The sequence below is a fragment of the Bos taurus genome, chromosome 17 (assembly GCF_002263795.3).
Source record: "Bos taurus isolate L1 Dominette 01449 registration number 42190680 breed Hereford chromosome 17, ARS-UCD2.0, whole genome shotgun sequence".
NCBI lineage: Eukaryota > Metazoa > Chordata > Mammalia > Artiodactyla > Bovidae > Bos > Bos taurus.
The window spans coordinates 29,934,436-29,954,752 of NC_037344.1; the positions used below are offsets into that span (position 1 = coordinate 29,934,436).

Below are 20,317 nucleotides of genomic sequence, written 5' to 3' on the forward strand. Positions count from 1 at the left end.
CTCTTTTTGGCTGTTGTGAATGATGCTACTGTGAACGTGGGTTTGCAAGTGTCTCTTAATTCTTTTGAGTATATCAACTGCTCGGTCATGTGGTAGTTCTGTTTTTTATTTTTTTTCGGAGACCACCATGCTGTGTTTTATAACATTTGCACTGCTTTGCATTCCCACCAACAGTGCACAGGGCTTCCAATTTTTCTACATTCTTGCCAACAATTGGTATTTTGGGGGTTTTGTTTGGTTCTGTAGTTGTTGTCTTGGACCCTGCTTTTTCCACAGAAAATGATCTTGAATATTTTTTCATGTCAGTAGACAGTTTTCTAAACATTATTTCAATGGCAATATTATTGAACAGATTCCCTTATGTAGTATTTTGTTTCCAGTAATTTTTCAGGGTATAAATAAGGCTGTGGAGAATATTCTTAGAAAGAAAATCTTTGTGTACATCCCTAATATTTTCCTTAGTTGAAAAGTTCCTGGAGGTTGAATTCCTATACCAGAGGATACATATTTTTTAATGTATATTGCCAGATTGTTCTCCTGAGAGGTTGCATCAATTTATATTCCTACTAGCAGTATGACAGTATCATCTACACTGAACATTTCAGACAGAATTACTTCCATGCAAGATCATAAATACAAGGTTACCAAGAATATCCATCAACTGATAACAATGGGTAGCTCTGAGAACAGGGCTGGTTTTGATGTATGAGGGTCAAGCAAAATGCTAGCTTTATGTTTGCTGTTTGCATTTCCCCATAAGAATGTACTCATGGAATATTTGTGAAACTGAATATTTAAACTTCCTAATTAAAAAAAGTCAGATGCAAATTATTTACCATATGATTCAACTTATGTGACATTCCAGAAAAGGCAAAAACCATGTGCACAGTAAACAGATCAGTGGTTACAGGGACTGGGGGTAGGGAAAGGGACTGGCTATAAAAGGGCACAAAAAATTTATTTAATATAAATTATACCTTAATAATAATCTTAAAACACTAAAGAAAAGAACACAGAATTAAAATATAACATTAAATCTTTAATGTCACAAAAAGTTTAGAATAGATCCCTCTTTTTTTTAAATTAATATAAAACTGTGAATTATTCTGCCAGTTCTGACAAATGTGTACAGATGTGTAAGTGCCACCAACATCAAGATATAGAACAGTTACATCAAAACTGTTGCCAATTTTTTTTGCTGAGTATTATTCCATTGCATATATATATATCATACTTTGTTGATGGACAATGATTCTTTGAATGGTCTCTGACTATTAAAAATTAAGCTGCTATGAACATTTGTTTACAGGTCTTTGTATTGACATAGATTTCATTTCTCTTGGGAAGTTAGATAGCAATGAGTCGAGTTGAGTTCAGTTGCTCAGTCGTGTCCGACTCTTTGCAACGCCATGGACTGTAGCACGCCAGGCCTCCCGGTCCATCACCAACTCCCGGAGTGTACTCAAACTCATGTCCATTGAGTCGGTGATGCCATCCAACCATCTCATCCTCTGTCATCCCCTTCTCCCACCTTCAGTCTTTCCCAGCATCAGGGTCTTTTCCAAAGAGTCAGTACTTTGCATCAGGTGGCCAAAGTATTGGAGTTTCAGCTTCAGCATCAGTCCTTCCAATGAATAGTCAGGATTGATTTCCTATAGGATGGACTGGTAGGATCTCTTTGCTGTCCAAGGGACTCTCAAGAGTCTTCTCCAACATCACAGTTCAAAAGCATCAATTCTTTGGCGATCAGCTTTCTTTATGGTCCAACTCTCACATCCGTACATGACTACTGGAAAAAACCATAGCTTTGACTAGACAGACCTTCGTTGGCAAAGTAACGTCTCTGCTTTTTCATAAGCTGTCTAGGTTGGTCATAACTTTTCTTTCAAGGAGCAAGTGTCTTTTAATTTCATGGCTTCAGTCACCATCTACAGTGATTTTGGAGCCCAAAAAAATAAAGTCTGTCACTGTTTCCATTGTTTCCCCATCTATTTGCCATGAAGTGATGGGACCGGATGCCATGATTTTAGTTTTCTGAATGTTAAGGTTTAAGCCAACTTTTTCACTCTCCTCTTGCACTTTATCAAAAGGCTCTTTAGTTCTTCGCTTTCTGCCTTAAGTGTGGTGTCATCTGCATATCTGAGATTATTGATATTTATCCTGGCAATCTTGATTCCAGCTTGTGCTTCATTTAGCCCTGCATTTTGCATGATGTACTCTGCATATAAGTTAAATAATCAGGGTGACAGTATACAGTCTTGAGGTACTCCTTTCCTGATTTGGAACTAGTCTGTTGTTCCATGTCCAGTTTTAACTGTTGATTCTTGACCTGCATACAGATTCTCAGGAGGTAGGTAAGGTGGTCTGGTATTCCTATCTCTTTAAGAATTTCACACAGTTTGTTATGATCCACACAGTCAAAGGCTTTGGTGTAGCCAATAAAGCAGAAGTAGATGTTTTTCTGGAACTCTCTTGGTTTTCTGATGATCCATTGGATGTTGGCAATTTGATCTCTGGTTCCTCTGCCTTTTCTAAATACAGCTTGAACATCTGGAAGTTCACGGTTCATGTACTGTTGAAGCCTGGCTTGGAGAATTTTGAGCATTACTTTGCTAGCGTGTGAGATGAGTGCAATTGTGCAGTAGTTTGAGCATTCTTTGGCATTGCCTTTCTTAGGGATTGGAATGATGACTGACCTTTTCCAGTCCTGTGGCCACTGCTGAGTTTTCCAAATTTGCTGGCATATTGAGTGCAGCACTTTCACAGCATCATCTTTTAGGATTTGAAATAGCTCAACTGGAATTCTATCACCTTGACTAGCTTAGTTCATAGTGATGCTTCCTAAGGCCCACTTAACTTTGCATTCCAGGATGTCTGGCTCTAGGTGAGTGATCACACCATTGTGATTATCTGGGTCATGAAGATCTTTTTTGTATAGCTCTTCTGTGTATTCTTGCCACCTCTTCTTAATATCTTCTGCTTCTGTTAGGTCCCTACCATTTCTGCCCTTCATTGTGTGCCCATCTTTGCATGAAATGTTTCCTTGGTATCTCTAATTTTCTTGAAGAGATTTATTGTTTTCCTCTACTTCTTACACTGATCACTTAGGAAGGCTTTCTTGTCTCTCCCTGCTGTTCTTTGGAACTCTGCATTCAAATGGATATATCTTTTCTCCTTTGCCTTTTGCTTCTCTTCTTTTCACAGCTATTTGTAAGACATCCTCAGACAACCATTTTGCCTTTTTGCACTTCTTTTTCTTGGGGATGGTCTTGATCACTGCCTCCTATACAATGTCATGAGCCTCCGTCCATAGTTCTTAGGCACTCTATCAGATCTAATAATCCCTGGAATCTATTTGTCACTTCCACTGTGTAATCGTAAGGGGTTTGATTTATGTCATACCTGAATGGTCTAGTGGTTTTCCCTACTTTCTTCAATAAGTCTAAATTTGGCAATAAGGAGTTCATGATCTGAGCTACAGTTAGCTCCTGGTCTTGTTTTTGCTAACTCTATAGAGCTTCTCCATCTTTGGCTGCAAAGAATATAATCAGTCTGATTTTGGTATTGACCATCTAGTGATGTCCATAGTACAGATGTTTAGCTTATTAAGAAACTTCCAAACTGTTTTCCAAACAATTATATCATTTTACATTATCAATTTATCAACTTTTTTCTTTTGTGTATTGTGTCTTGATGTTGTAGACAAGGAATCCCAACAGATCTTTTTCTAACCAGTTAGTTCCACTGTTCATTAAAATGATGTTCTATGAACACACATGTTAGAGTTTTAATTAAACTTACAAATCTAGGTTCTGAAAACCTACATATTTTAATACTTTGGATCTAAACTGCTCCTAATGATTAGTATCCAGTTAATTTTTTTTTCCCCATTGGTGAAAAAACGTACATCCTACGAACAGTTCTCCTTGCTTAAATTTCCACTCTTTTTACAAACAAAATACCCTTCCATTTGCTCTGGATCTTAGCTAAGACTAAGCCACCTTTCAAGTGAACCACCTCTCCCCACTTTCAACAGCAATCTGCTAAAGAATGACCCAGCCTCACTGCTTCTACTTCCTAATGTCCCATTTACTTTTAAAAAAACGTTCATTACTGAAAACATTAGCATATACTAATAGAACAGAATAATAGAATAATATATTAGAATAGAATAATAGAATAGAATAGAATAATATATTAGCTCCTAGGTACCCATCAACACCCAGCTTCAACAAAGACCAGTACGTGGCTAACATTGTTTCATCTCTCTCCTTCCTCCCTCTCCCTGATGAATTATTTCTAAATCAATTCCAGATGTTGTATCATTTCATCTGTAACTACTTTAGAATGTATCTCTAAAACAGAAGAACTTTAAAAAATATACATATCCAGAATATCATTACCACATCTAAGGAATTATTCCCACCTAATATCCAGTTATCTGTGTTTATGTGTTCTTGATTGACTCATACACATTTTAAAATATTTTGTTTGTCTGAATCAGAATCCAAGTAAGATCCATATACTGACATTGGTTGATTTTCTTGACTCACTTGTAACTGATAGGTTCTCTTTCAATCCAATGCAGTTATTATCTTTATAGATGTTCAAGTGGGAGCTTCTTCAAGTTGTTTCCTAATTACTTGAACCTTATATTAAACCTAGTAATTTTTGAAAGCTTCCTAGATATCTGATATAACAAGATGTTGCCAAGCTTATCTTGTACATTTTCAGCCCTAAATCTGGATTCAGCCATTTCTCATAGCAATCTTGGTTGCCTTAAGTGAAAAATATTATTTATACACAATGGCCTGGGTGCTAGTGATGCTCTAGTGGACAGAGCTAGGAAATATGTATCTATTTTAAATGATTAAAAACCATACTACCGATCACTATAACATATATGGTCTTTCTTTCAAAGCCCAGTTATAAATGATACTGCATATAATGATTATTACATGCCTCCTTGGAAAATACTTAGAATAATGACTGATTTACAAAATAAGAAATAAACAACTTTTCCTAAAATCCACTGCTTCTCTTACCAGTTCTGCAAAGTCTGCGGCCTCCAAGTCACTCAATGCTGTGTCTAATTCCAACTATACGGAAAAAAAAAAACAACAAAAAAAAAACTGTAACACAAACATTTAATTTATATTACTTATTTTTTAGTACTGGCCATATAAAAGTGCTTAATTACTTGTGTGTGCTAAGTTGCTTCAGTTGTATCTGACTCTTTGTGACCCCATGGACTATGGCCACCAGGCTCCTCTGTCCATGGGATTCTCCAGGCAAGAATAATGGAGTGGGTTGCCATTTCGTCCTCCAATAATTACTTGAAGAAGTAAATAAATATCTCTCTCTCCTTTGTGTTATTTAAGGAATGTCCCAAAATGGAACATCTTGCTTTTAAGCTTTGCAATTACAAAAATAAAATCAGTGTATTTTACATATAGGCATTTTTCACTTACATCTTAATTATTGCAAAATGGGCTTCACTCTGTATTCAATACAAACTAATTTATGAAGTTACAAAGCTGCTTTACAGTTTTGTCAGAAAAAATTTTAACCTATAAAAATCTTAAGAGTAAAATAAATCAATCTTGATATAGCCAATCTATTATGAATTGTCTATTTTTCTATTTTCTATATATTTCTCAACAGTTGGATCTCGGAAAATATCAACATTCTTCCCTGTCTCTTGCCTTTAAATTCTTTTGTATAAAAAGACTGTTAATCTTTATTCATGGATTAAATCATGAAAGCAAGTGTTCCCCTGGAACCTGGCACAGTTTAACCACCCTACAGAGTTATTAGAAAAATCTCTTACTTAGGATTTAGCTTCTGTTCCTATGGAATTTGCCTGAACTCTTTCATGTATTTGTCCTTCCCTAAAGCATTCAAAAATTTAAAGCAGAATATATTTAATCTGAGGTTTAATCTGTAATGCATATATATAAACTGAAAACTATTGACAGTTAAAGTTTGTAGCGTGTATGGTATTTGTGGAAAATAATCCTTGTTTTTTATTTTTTTAAAGGCCAAGGGCACTCTCTGCAGGACCGTTTCACAAACTGTGTCTTACTGAGATGACAGAAGCTTTGGAAACATTAGTCATGCCTCTCAATGCTTTTCACACAGTGTGACTTATTACTCATTTGTGACCTACATTTTTCTGCATCTAGCAAATACTTCATGTTCTCCTTTTTGTGGGTATAGTTTCTGTTGTGAAAAACTACAGGACAAAAAGAAAATTACCTACTTAAGATTTCTGATCACAGAAATGTTAAACAGGTTGCTATTCCTGCTACTGAACTCTACAGTCTAAAACACAAGGTGACTGTAATTGTTTCTTCATACTGCTTAAGAGAAAAAGTAAAATATCTTTTCTCTTAATTACTCCAGTGTATCTTAGGGAAAAAAATTTTTTTTAAAGTCTGACATATAAAATAAGGAAATTCTCAAACACCTGGGAAAGAAAACTGAAGTGCAACCTCACCATATACTAAACTCAGAACAAGTATATTTTTCTCCAACTTAAAAACAATTATTCCCACCTAAAATTTATCAGGTACAAACGACCTCACACACCTATATGTTTTTAACTAGATTTCTCAAGGCACAAAATTTCTTATTGTTTTCCATTGGAATATATATAGTCAGTAAATCCTACAGTTTTTAATCACAGTAAGAAATGTCAAAGGGAAAAGCAAAGCTTTTGAGTTCTTTGAGTCTGCTGATAAAACAAAAACTTCAAGGATTACCATGTATTTCAAACTTTACATTCATCAGAGACTTTTAGATCACTTTATCAGAGCGTATCTATCTCTTTCCAAAAATATTATTCTTAATTCTCTTAACCAGACTACAAAATGTGAAAACGTCTCAGCTATATCCTCATTGTTTCCTGTGTAGAAGTTCCACCTACCCAACTACACTGTGAGCATCCAAAGGACTTTTCTGGATTCCCAGAGCACAGCACACATCTGAGTACTTGGCATAGTAAAGGCTGACCTCCATATAGAAATGTCAGACTCAGAAAGTACAAGTACAACCAAAGCTCTGGTGAGATAAACCAACAGGTATAATTTGAGTCAAAAGATTACAGAATATACATCAGTTCACACGGTGATTTCTCAGTGTGATATTGTCTTAGGCTGGTAAAAATAAAGTATACAGGGTGGGAGGTGGGAGGGACAGTGCAGGGAGGGGACATATGTATGCCTATGGCTGATTGATGTTGATGTGTGGCAGAAACCAACATAACACTGTGAGGCAATTATCCTTCAATTAAAAATTAGTATATTTTTAAAAAGTATATAGTCCTTTTAATCAAATATATGCTAAGCTAAGGGGAATAATGTCAATAAAAGAGAAATCTGAATACAGGAAGAAGCCTTCACATGGAATTTATAAGACTGAAGTAGCCTATATTTTTAAATGTCTTAAACTTCTTAGAAGGAAAATATTTAATCTTAATATATCCAAAGTCTAAATATACTTCCCCTAAAAACATTTAGTCTTATATCTCTACTCTCACAGAAGAGACGATATACTTTGTGGAGAAAACATTTCTTTAAGTGAAGAGAGTCTTAGGGGAGAGAACTTGGGCAAAACTCATGAGATGATAGCGTGTGTGCTTAACTGCTCAGTGGTGTCTGACTCTTTGCAACTCTGTGGACCATAGTCCACCAGGCTCCTCTGTCCATGGAATTTTCCAGGAAAGAAAACTGGAGTGGGTTGCCATTTCCTACTCTAGGAAAGAGACGATGGCACCTCTGACAATGGGTCTCGTGTCTTTCAGAAGAAAAAAGACCCCAGAATGGACATGAGGCAGACTTTGGAACCAGGGTCTTTCTATATTAAATTTAAGGTTATCTAATTAAACTCTGTCTCTTATTGATGGGAGTAGAATTCTATATTTCATACTTTTCAGTATGGAAATGATTTAGGAAAATGATAATCATTGGCCTTGGTTAAAAAAGGCAGCAGGAGGCAGTTGACAGAGGCAAGGACAAAAAAGAATATCAGAAGGTAAAGTTTCCTTTAAACATGCTCTAACCCCTCAACTCCCTCCAGTTATACAATATATAATACTAATTTCACAACTATAATTACAACAATGTGCAAGGCATGACTCTTAAGCATTTTATGTATTATAACTTCTTTATGAAGTTGATACTATTATTGTTCCAATTTTACAGATAAGAAAACTAAGTAAAGAGACTGATATATCAGTTTAAATTATTATTAAACTGTCAAAAGGCATAATTATTTGATCATATATTGTAGAATTCCATGAAGAGCAGAATCTTGAATTGGGCTTTTACTACAACATAGCTTGAGTTTCTTCATGGACAAGGAACTGCTATGGCATGGTGCCTCATTAATACTGTTACAAATGCTGTGGCTAAATATACTGTTGTTGATGAATATGTCTGAAATGAGTCTTCATTCAGTCATTTCAGTCCATAAAGTTATTCTGGATCTAGAAATGACTAAAATCTCATTGATAACCCTCATGAACATTACCTTTGGGTGAGCTATCTATGGGACAAGGCTAAGGGTAATTACAGATGCTCATGTAAACAATGGAGAAGGCAATGGCACCCCACTCCAGTACTCTTGCCTGGAAAACCCCATGGACGGAGAAGCCTGGTAGGCTGCAGTCCATGGGGTCGCTAAGAGTCTGACACAACTGAGCGACTTCACTTTCACTTTTCACTTTCATGCATTGGAGAAGGAAATGGCAACCCACTCCAGTGTTTTTGCCTGGAGAATCCCAGGGACGGGGGAGTCTGGTGGGCTGCCGTCTATGGGGTCGCACAGAGTCGGACACAACTGAAGTGACTTAGAAGCATGTAAATAAAGATTTTGGTATTATTTGTGGAGTTTGTATTTTAGTTAAGAATATTTGTTAGCCAATCATTTCATCCACCTAACTCAATGAGCCTGCATTATAAAATCAAAACCACAGAATTAAAAAGTAAGACACACATATAATTATGATTTCCAAAAAGTATTCCAAGTTTGAACAAAGTCTGAATGTTAAAGTAAAATGAGAGAACTAATTTTTATTTAGAAAGAAAAAGTTCACTGCACTGGACCTCCTACCATATCAACTAGTTGCCCTTTTAACTCTTACCTGCAATCCTGAAAATAACAAAAAGCCTATGGGGGAGAAAAAAAAAAAGAGAGAAAATAAAGAATTATAAGGCAACTGGCTCTGATTCTTATTTATGACACCTAAGAGTACCTTAATTTCCTGGGGAAGTGTGAGCCACCGAACTCCAGGGAGATTGTCTAAGAGCACTGCACTGGAAGCATCGTACTGCTGTGTGCTGGGACTGGCACTCGAATGCAGTTTAGTGGGCTGAAGTGCTCTTTGAAAAAACAAGCTGAAAAAATGATCCAAACGAGGAACATTCTCAACCTGGCAAAAGGCACTGAAAAAACAAGAGCTGTAATGTCAGAACAACACAGGGAAATGGTGGTCATCGCTTGTACAAACCTAAAGGGACTGGATCTTGCCCAACTACACAGGTTCTCTTCCTCACTCCTCCCTTCTTAATAAGAATTATAGCCATAATGTTACTGATGGAGTATATAAAGAAAGTCACCCTGTCAATATTTTTTACCCTAAAACTTTATTCTCAAATGCACTGGGCAGAGGGTGCATGGTGCCCTATGGGAAAACCACTGAACCCTATCACTGCTTTTCACTAGGTAGATCTCTCAGGAAAATCATCTAACCTTTCTCTGAACTTTTGTTCCCAACTGTAAAAACAGGGATAATACAATCTAACTCTCATGAAAAGTACCTAGTATACAGCAAGTACTTATTATGCCTATTACTTACTGGTATACAGTAAACACATGATTAGCCTAAGTTATTTCCTCCCCTCTTTGCTAATGAAGGCACAGCTATTTAAAAACTAAAAAACAAAACAAAACAAAAACTTGGTTTCAGTGATGTAAAAGTAGTATAGCATTACCTACAACCATTCAGTGGTATAAACTACTGGATAACACAATAACTGATATATATATATACCATTAATATATCAGACTAGTATTCACTGGTTCATTCAACTAATTACTTGAGTGCCTACTGTGTTTCAGGCACTATTCTCATGCATGGAGGTACAGCAATAAAAATATCAAGACAAAAGACAAAGTCTCTACTCCCCTGGAGCTCCCATTCTACTGGAGAATGATGATAAATGATCAAAAAGTAAAAACATGAACTTGTACAAAGGACTAAGCACAGAACAAGACTGTCTGAATGGATGGGGTGACTGGCTGGCTATTTTAAATCAAATGGTTAGGGGAGGATCTCTGAGAAGGAACAGGGCATTTAAGCTGAGGTCCTGATGTCAAGAAGGTCTAGTGAGATGGAAGAGTACAAAAGCCAGGGTGGGAACAGGCTTGACCAGGATGCCTGCAGAACAGTACAGAAAGGCAGAGGGGATTGAGATCTGAAATCAGAAAGGTATGTGGGAGCCACATAATAGTGTAGAAAGATCATTCTAACTTTGGAAATTAAAGAGGCAAGAATGGAGGCAAGGTAATCAGGAAGTTACTGTAGCAATGAGCCACAGCAGTAGTTAGTCGGACAGGGTTAATAGTGAAGATGGAGAGAAACGGATGGATTTGAGATTTATTTTGGAGACAGGTTGATTAGGATTTGCTGATGAATTGGCTGGGAATGATGAAGGAAACATATCTTTAATTTGATCACAACTCTAAACTTTGTAAAGGTATAATCAGTTTTCTGTCACTTACAGAGGACTAACCAGCTCACAACTTACAAGTGGTAATTTAAGTTTTGGACTTTTTAGTCATTTCATAATTTTTCACAATGGGCCTTTAATATCTTTCATAATCAGAAAACTTGTGATTAAAAAATTATTGCAAAATGACTTAATATCATGGATCCATACTGCTTCTTGGTTTCAAGAATTCAGTGGATCTTGACATTTATTATTTTAGTTTGCCTTTCAAATTCTAACTTGGGTAAGGAAAAAACTGCTTAAATTTGCTGACAACTTGGAGATGCTTCCAAATCAATGGAAGCTAAATATCAAAATGAAATTCAGAGAAATCAAGAATCCCTTGGCCCTCAACCTACTCATTGGAATTTATAGAACAAGTCCAATTGCTTTATCTTCATATACAAAATTCATTACAGGAATTTAATCTTTGATCATCTCTAGTTTTTGAAAATAGAGATTCAGTTAGGGTAAAGCATAGCAATATTTGCTCATCTAGTATAAATTTAAGGAGGCAGTTTATAACCACCTTAAGAGTCCTTACTTTCATTGGTTAACATTCTTCTTACTAGTAAAAGGTAAAAGCACTATATATGAATGCCCAGCCTTTTGTAGTTCACACATTTGGAAAATGCTAATACGTAATTGGATTTGAGAAGAAGGTGTCTCCTAAGAGGCACCTGGAGGAAAACAGTGCAAATTAGACAATTTCTCCAGATGACATCATCACAGAAAATTCCTTTAGGCAGCTCTGAGAACAGTGACAACAAAGCTGATACTACTATGGTTTGGAAAAGTGTATAAACTGTCTTTGGAATTTTTATATTGATATACTCTTAAGGCTTTAAATTAAAGGTACCATTTTAGCCCTCTGAAGTACTGGGAATTAACAACAATCCTCCAAAGAGAAAAAAAAAATCTACTTCTCACTCATAATTTTACATGTTCAAATGTTAAATGACTACCTCAAATTTCCTCCTTAAGATCAAGAAAGATGTAGCACATACTGCGAGGTTAAAAAAGCAAGAAGCAGAAAAATATGCACACTGTGAGCTCACATGTAAAAAAAAGAATGTGTATATTCATATTATATAGACAATATTGGGTTGGCCAGAAAGTTCATTCAGGTTTCTCTGTAACATCTTGAGGGAAAAAAAAAAAATGAATTTTTTGGCCAACCCAATATATGGAAGAATATCCATGAAAATAAATAGTCAATTACCTTCTCCACTGTGTCTTTTATTTATTTTAATAGCACATTTTTTTACTAAAAAAAATTTTTAAGGAAAAATACCACATTTTAGGATAGTAATTTGACAATGGTCTTATAATCAGAAGAAAATACAAAAAACTTATTTGAAATCTTCTAACTCTTTTCTGTATCTGTTCTGAAGAAATGCTCTTACATTTGCCCCTACGAAAATATATCAAATCACAATGTAATTGCGCTTACATCACTATTTCACAAAATAGTGATGTAAGATGTAAAAATCAAAGATTATTTCACTGATTTTTATTTCACTGATTATTATTTCACTGATATTTCTTTGATTATGAGATCAAAAGAGAAAAAGCACTGGATCAAATGAAAACCTGCCTATAGCTGTAAAATAAAAGCCAGACATGAAGGATGAGAAAATAAGAAAACAAACAAACAACTAACTTGATAACCAAGAACACTAGTAAGCACAAAAAGTAATTTGGAATCATATACTTAAAATGTGAGATTCAATTCAAAGAAGTACTCACCTGTCTAAAGAACCATACATAAATTTTAAGGTTTGGGCAACATCTTCTATCATATTCCTTAGCTGAGGAAGAGGTACTCTTAAAAAAAAGCAAAATAACATCTGTTCATTTATAACATAGACGATTTCATAACAAAAGAAGCAGATCTTTACATTATACATATATGAAAAATGTGACAAGTATGTATGTTAACTGAGTACAGCTGTGTAAAATGGTTGTTTCCTGCATAATCAAAAACTCTGATGTCTACATTTGGGGTACTAACATGGATCGAGTACAAACTTTTATATCACCACGTACATGGAAATTATTTAATCCCCTTAGGACTTAATTTCCTTTATGTACAACAGGACCATAATCGCGAAACGTTCTCAGGTTCATTTTGAGGATTAAATAAAAGTAATACATTTAAGAAGTTGGTACAATATCTGGGCCCATAGAAACAAAAGTGAATTCTTGACACTTTCCAGTAATACTAAAATCTCAACTGAACCTCTAACTCTTGTGACAAAAAGATACCCCTTAATGAAAGAGAAAGGAAAGAAAGTAGGAGAAAGGAAATAAAGTAGGAGAAAGGAAAGAAATGGACTTAACACTTTCTTGTTGAAGCCTTGTAGGAATTTTACAAAGCAGGTCTTATTATTCCCATTACACCAATGGGTAAACTGAGGTTTAAGAAGTAACTTCTGCAAGGGAACCCAGGGACAAGAACCTGCTGCTGCTGCTGCTAAGTCGCTTCAGTTGTGTCCGACTCTGTGCGACCCCATGGACTGCAGCCTACCAGGCTTCTCCGTCCATGGGATTCTCCAGGCAAGAACACTGGAGTGGGTTGCCATTTCCTTCTCCAATAGAACCTGCTGGTGGGCTCCAAAGTTATTCTCCCTACTATCCTACACTGTCTTCCTGGTTACGTCCTCACTATTCACTGCAGCCATCACAGTAAGATGATCTCCCCACCAAGAAAACGCATGTTACTACTAGAGTATAGGCCCCACTCTGTCCTCTGTGGGGCAATGCTTTTCTCATCCTGATTGTAAAAGGTATAGTGATGAAGAAAGAAACATACAGACGGTGGCATTAAGACACACAAGGGAAAAAAATCCCAGGGACACCAGTTCAGTTACAAACCACATGGATGATGTTGGAGATACAGAGATGTACAAACTCACATTGAGGAGGCGCTCGTGCATGATCTCTCAATACTCTATTTCCCAATCAGAACAAATGAGAACAATAACAACTACCTTTCACAGTCATGTGAAACAAGATGAAACAAAGGAAAAGAGTCTGCTACAGAGCGGTTGATATGAGCAGTAAGACAGCTGGGTGAAGAGGTGGCTGGGACTATTTCTGACTTGAAGCTCAGGTTAGAGAGGGAGGAGGACCTTCCAATTTATTCTAACTTAACAAGCCAAATTCTCTAGGAAGGAAATGACATAAGAATTTAGGAGAGGCCCCCTCCCCACCCCCACCCCAGTCATAAAGACTGAGAAAATGGCTAGAGCATAATCTCCTTATCGAGCAAAACCTTGATCCAGAGCTCAGCAGTGACAGTCCTTTTTTGGCTTCAGGGCAAAACCTCTGGACACTGTCTCTAGCTGCCTAAATGTGACTGGTGGCATCATACGGTGACATCAGAACGTGGGAGAGCAGCCTCTGTCCACTTCTTTAGCTGGGCCTTCCTCTTTGCTCTCTAACTGCCCACACGACCTTATCTTACCCCTGTATTATCTGTATCTTTTCCCTTTTGGGCTACTACAAAAGTCCAAAGGCACTACCCTGCCTTTTACCTGCCAGTACACTGTAAAGCATCTTATTCTGGATATTCTCCAATTTGTATAAACCCATACTGTGAAACCTCATGCAAAGAGTTGACTCATTGGAAAAGACTCTGATGCTGGGAGGGATTGGGGGTGGGAGGAGAAGGGGACGACAAAGGATGAGATGGCTGGATGGCATCACCAACTTGATGGAAATGAGTTTGGGTAAACTCCGGGAGCTGGTGATGGACAGGGAGGCCTGGCGTGCTGCAATTCATGTGGTCGCAAAGAGTCGGACACGACTGAGAGACTGAACTGAGCTGATACTGTGAAAACAACTCGATTTTTCATTATACAACCCATGGCATAGGGCAGTCTCCTAGCAGGGTTCGTTATAGTCCTTTTTTAGACAGAAAAATGCACATGCATGCTAAGTCACTTCAGTCGTGTCTGACTCTTTGTGACGCTATAGAGTGTAGCCTGCCAGGCTCCTCTATTGATGGGATTCTCCAGGCAAGAATACTGGAGTGGGTTGCTGTGCCCTCCTCCCAGGGATCTTCCTGACCTAGGGACTGAACTCACATCTATTATGTCTCCTGCATTGGCAGACGGGTTCTTTACCACTAGCACCGCCTGGGAAGCCTGAAAAATGCACATTAGCTGGTTAAAGAGAACCATCATGTAACAGCACCACTATCCCTTCATGTGAACATTTTTGATTCTCTTTCTGTCCAAAACTAAAGACCCTTTTAAAACACAATCATTATAATATTTTTCACTGCAGCCTCCTTTGGAGTTCCTGTTTGTGGTGTTAAAACAAGTCCACACATTGTTTGATACTGTTGCCTTTGAGTGTGGGCTGGATTTAGTAACTCACTTCTAATACATATATAGATAAATGTCAGCCCATTCTTATAGCCAACTATTAATAGTAAAATAAGATATATTTCAAAATACTTACAAAAAAGTTAAGAAGGGGACCATGATAAGACATACCATTAAAGAAATCACTTTAAAGTTAAAAATTCATTATTTGGTCAAAGATGCTCAACATCAAGGCAAAACATCTTTCTGCTGACCTTTACTTCTTCAAAATCACCAACAGGAAAAGGAATAAAAACTGTAAATATGCAAAATCCAAACCATGATACTGTCAAAAGTCTGAGCAGAGGACAAGCTGATCTCAGCCACCTCTGTACTGGTCGCATCTTAGAGGAAACGGTATTGACAGCCTTTCTGATTAATCTAGGTGGGCTGTCCTGGTGCCTTTCTGCAATCTTCACACCAAATGAACACAGGTAGCTATTAAACCAGTGCAGCAAACCTTTCAATTGTAAAACTTCCTGAATTGACCTTTTGACCAAAGTGTCATCATTTTAATGAAACAGACTTTATCAGCAGTATTTTAGAAACGAATTTAAGGTAAACAAAAATCCCAACTTACTCCTCGGCAGGCAGGCCAATTAACAACAGCTTGTCAGTTTCTTTCCAATAAGCTATATGAATTTGTTTTCTATTTAAAAGAAGGGATGAGCTAAGGAAAAAAACAGAGTCAAAATGAAATTAAGAATATCTTTAAATATCATAAAATTATAAACAGTCATTTAGAAAAGATTACATATGGTTATGATTTAAGAACTGCATGCTTAATAAGCAAGTTTCTTGGCATATACCTAATTGCCACACAGAAAAGGCAAGGAATTGTACAACATAAACGTATTCTAAAATACATACTTCAAAAAGCTCACAATAACCTGGTCAAACAAAAGACTCATTATAGCAAAAAACTATTGAAACTCTTCTGCTAACATTAATTGACTATATACACATTTTTTAAAGAAGAAAGCTTCCATCTCAGTGTGTTAACAAATTTTTACTGATTATCTATTTATGAACCTAATTTACTAAAAGAGATTACAAAGAAGTAAGATGTAGTCCCAGGCTCAAAACATGATCAGTTAGTATGGAACACGTAAATAAGTAACCAAAATGTTGTCAGATTTAAACGTATTCTCAAGGAAACATTTGGAGTGATAGATATATTCATGATGGTGATGGTTTCAGGGTCTATACCAATGTCAAAAACAATCAAATTACACAGTTTATGTATGTGCCATTTACTGTACTTCAATTATATTTCAATTAATTTAGAAAACAATGTGTTCTAAAGAGAGATACAACAATAAACTATGGATACATAATACGATTCAATCTTATAGTGTGGGGAGGTGGTGAGAAGGTGTTTTCTTTGAAATTAAAATACGCCCATCAATCTTTATCTATTGAGTCCCAGGACATAGTGTACTTTCTATAATATAGTAGATGAGTATATGAGATTTTAAAAAGGATATTAGTTTTGCCTTAATAAAGTTTTAAAAATGCATGTACTTTTAGACAAATATTAGATTATAGTCATAATTAATTTTACTATAGTTTTAAAACTGTATGCAACAAAAGACACATGTTGCTAAGGCATCCCTGAAATAATAATCTTCATACTCTTTCAAAAAAGTTTTTCCTATATATATTTAGTTTTCCACATCTGATGATGGTTTAGTTGCTAAGTCATGTCCAACTCTTGCAACCCATGGACTGTAGCCTGCCAGGCTCCTCTGTGTATAGGATTTCCCAGGTAAGAATACTGGAATGGGTTGCCAGTTCCTTTTCTAAGGGATCTTCCCAACCCAGTGATTGAACTTGCATCTCCTACATTGGCAGGCAGATTCTTTACTGCTGAACCACCAGGGAAGCTGCTTCCTCCACATGTCTAATCCACATCTTATCTAACAAATATCTAAATATCAAAGATCTAAAGTATCTAGAAAAATAAAATCCACATCGAGAAACTTAAAACACATCTTCTTACTAAAAAGATTAGAAATGAGGCCTGCACCTTAAAAACATGTTAAGAGAAGGAAGCTAGTCACAAATAATGACATACTTCAATTTCTTTCTTACAAAATGTCCAGAATAGGGAAATCTAGAGAGACAAAAAGTAGATTAGTGGGTGCTTAGGGCTTGGGGGTAGGTAGGTGAGTGAACTGCTGAAAGGTACAGAGTTCTTCTTTCAGATAATAAAAATGTTCTAAAACTGGCTCTGGTGATGGTTTCACATCATCTGCAAATACCAAAAACCATCCAACTGTATACTTTAAGTGGGTGAATTGGATGATGTATGAACCATATCTCAATAAAACTATTAAAAAAAATGTAAATGCCTATGACATGCTTTTATGAATGTGTGTGCTGTACTAAGTCGCTCAGTTGCGTCCAACTCTTTGTGACCCCGTGGACTGCAGCCCGCCAGGCTCCATGGGGATTCTCCAGGCAAGAATACTGGAGTGGGTTGCCATGCCCTCCTCCAGGTTTATAAATGTGAATATATTCTAAATGGAGCCTCAGTTACTAGCATTCTGTAATGAAATAATCTTTTATATATACACTATATGTATATAGTGTATATAGTCCCAGAGTTAAATATCACTGTCATTTAGAAAAACAAAAAATTCTTCCTGTTAGCTTGCAGATCCTATCTATTAAGATCCTAGACAAAGACCTACTGTATAGCACAGGAAACTATACTCAATATTTTATAATTACCTATTACAAAGGGAAAAGAATCTGAAAAAGGATGTGTGTGTGTGTGTACACTGTGCTGTATACCTGAAATTAACACATTGTAAACCAATAATATACTTCAATAAAGAATAAAATCCTAAAGGTGTCATTTTAATCAGAAGATGGGAAAAGAAAAGCTAAAGCGTAGAAAATCCAACTTGATATTGTATCAGTATTGAAAGGCTCATAAAATTTGAGATAAACATTTTTTTGGTAAAGTTCAAACTGCTGAAATATCAAGAAAAATAGTTTATAATCTGTATATCTATTTTATGAAAAAAAAACAAAAACAAAAACAAAACTCAAAAACTTTGAACCCCCTCTTTCCATAAGTTAACTATACAATTTCAAAGTCAGGAAATATTATAGATGATATCACCTTCTGAATACTCTTTTCTAAAGTGTAGGTATATTGTGTGTTTTTCTACCATTGTTTTAAGAACAAAACATTTTGAACTATATGAAAAATTTGTATTCAGTCATCCTTACCAAACACAAAGCTATTGTCAAGCTCAAGTTAATAATCAAGATACAATCATTAAAAAGCCAAAACTCATCATAATGCCATGCTTAATAGAGATCACATTTATGAAAAAATTCTAAAATGCAGGTCATTAGTCTAATTTTGTTATGTAAAGTGTGCCCAAACACCCAGATCTACAGCTGTACTGAGCATATAATTTTCAACAGATGAGTAGTAGAAACAACTGAGGTGAGAAAGAAATTATCCACAGATATCATACCTGCCATATAAATATTTCCATTATAGATACAAACATATTTGTATAACAGATACCTGCATTAGTGTTTTGTCAGAACCAAGGTAAAAAGAACTTGAAAGAAAGAGAATTAAAGCTAAACAAAAGTCAATTATTACCTCGTAACTTGTGTCCCAGTTACATTTTCCAACATGTCACAGAGTGTGAGAAATATCCCTCTCACACTCTGGAGTTTCTGAGATGCCTCAGAAACTGGATAATGATAAAGGATTTCCTGCTGTTAAATGAAAAGAAACAGAAATATCAATCCCTCTGAAATTTTCCAACAATAATTTTTTTCATGCCAAGTATAGACTTCGAATTAAGGAAAAAACAAACAAAAATGACTCCTTTCAGCTTCAGTGGGAGTTTTATGCAAATATAAGAAGAAAAGTATGCCTGGAATTTTAACACATATACACATTTAAAGTAAGTTAGACTATCAAAATTGGTCATGCTATATATGCTGAGTAGAATACTGATTAGTTGGAATAGCTAAAACCAATTACCAGCAATGCTTCAAATATTAATCTCCTTTACAATATATTTAAATACTAACATTTATATTTCATTATATAGATATTCTTATCTCCTATGGTTACATAGGCACACAGACACTAAATGAAACTTTAAGGAGTCTTTAATTACTTTCATTACCGACTTTTAAAAGATGAGCTTCATCTTTGGTAAAACATAAAATTTTTATTTAAACACAAAGCTGTAATTAAACTTACAAAGTGACAATACAAAATTTAAGTCATGCAGATAAGAAGAAAGAAGTATTAACGATACTATAAAATCTTCTGTTTCAACTTGAAAGCATTTGCCCGTCATAAATTAATTTGAATTCAACCTTTAAAAGGGACATTTTAAATTATGGAAAATACTAAATCCATAGGACTATTCAAAAAATGCTTAATAGTTTTCTGTTTTCAAGAAGAGTATATTCCCAGGACCAAATATTTTCATAAAATTAAATAAATTTCAAAACCAGGATGTGCATTGTTAGTACTTTTCCATGAAGAGATGACTCAATCTGTACCTCACTTTTTTGCTGTTACTTAAAACAAAATGCTATTTTTCTCTATAACAAATTAGAAGCAAGCAAAATAAAAATTTCTAGATAGAAACCATAGAGAATTCAGAGTAATTTCCACTTATGATATTCAATGACAATATTCTTAAATATTAATATAACCATGATTGAAACTCAAACTTTTAAAATGCTGTATCTTTTCTTTTGTTCTCTCTCTAAAGAGTGTTCTACACTTTGCTTTCGACTCTCTTTAAAAGAAACAATTATGTGGCTTGGAGTCCATCTTAGCAACTTCCATATTAGGATAAAACATAAATAATAACAAACTGGACACATCTGTTTTTTATACTTACCAAGCACATTTAATATATGCAAACTGCTATGGAAGATGTGCGCTAAATACAGCCTGCTTAATAACCTGAATTTCTGGTAGTATTTCTAGTGTAAAAGTAATCACAAAACATTTTATCTCTAGAAATTAAGTCAAACACCCGTTAAGATCTTCTGTTATGTCCATTTAATAAATTTGAACCTTAACTGGCAAACAAATTTACAGTATTTAGCCAAATACCCAACACCACTTTAAACAAATAACCATATAGTCTTCGATTAGTTTTTTTTTTT

General features: G+C 35.5%; 1 protein-coding gene across 4 annotated transcripts in view; it reads right to left on the minus strand.

The window, feature by feature from the left end:
- The window catches only part of INTU (inturned planar cell polarity protein), a 92,018-nt gene that overhangs the window by 23,486 nt on the left and 48,215 nt on the right, over window positions 1-20,317 (minus strand). For all 4 annotated transcript variants that reach the window (XM_010813739.3, NM_001205855.1, XM_059876012.1 and 1 more), the window contains exons 5-9: window positions 18,777-18,895; window positions 15,726-15,815; window positions 12,522-12,599; window positions 9,257-9,446; window positions 5,046-5,099 (exon numbers count right to left, since the gene is read on the minus strand). In XM_010813739.3, coding sequence (XP_010812041.1) covers window positions 5,046-5,099; window positions 9,257-9,446; window positions 12,522-12,599; window positions 15,726-15,815; window positions 18,777-18,895 — 531 coding nt within the window. The remainder of the gene's footprint in view (window positions 1-5,045; window positions 5,100-9,256; window positions 9,447-12,521; window positions 12,600-15,725; window positions 15,816-18,776; window positions 18,896-20,317) is intronic.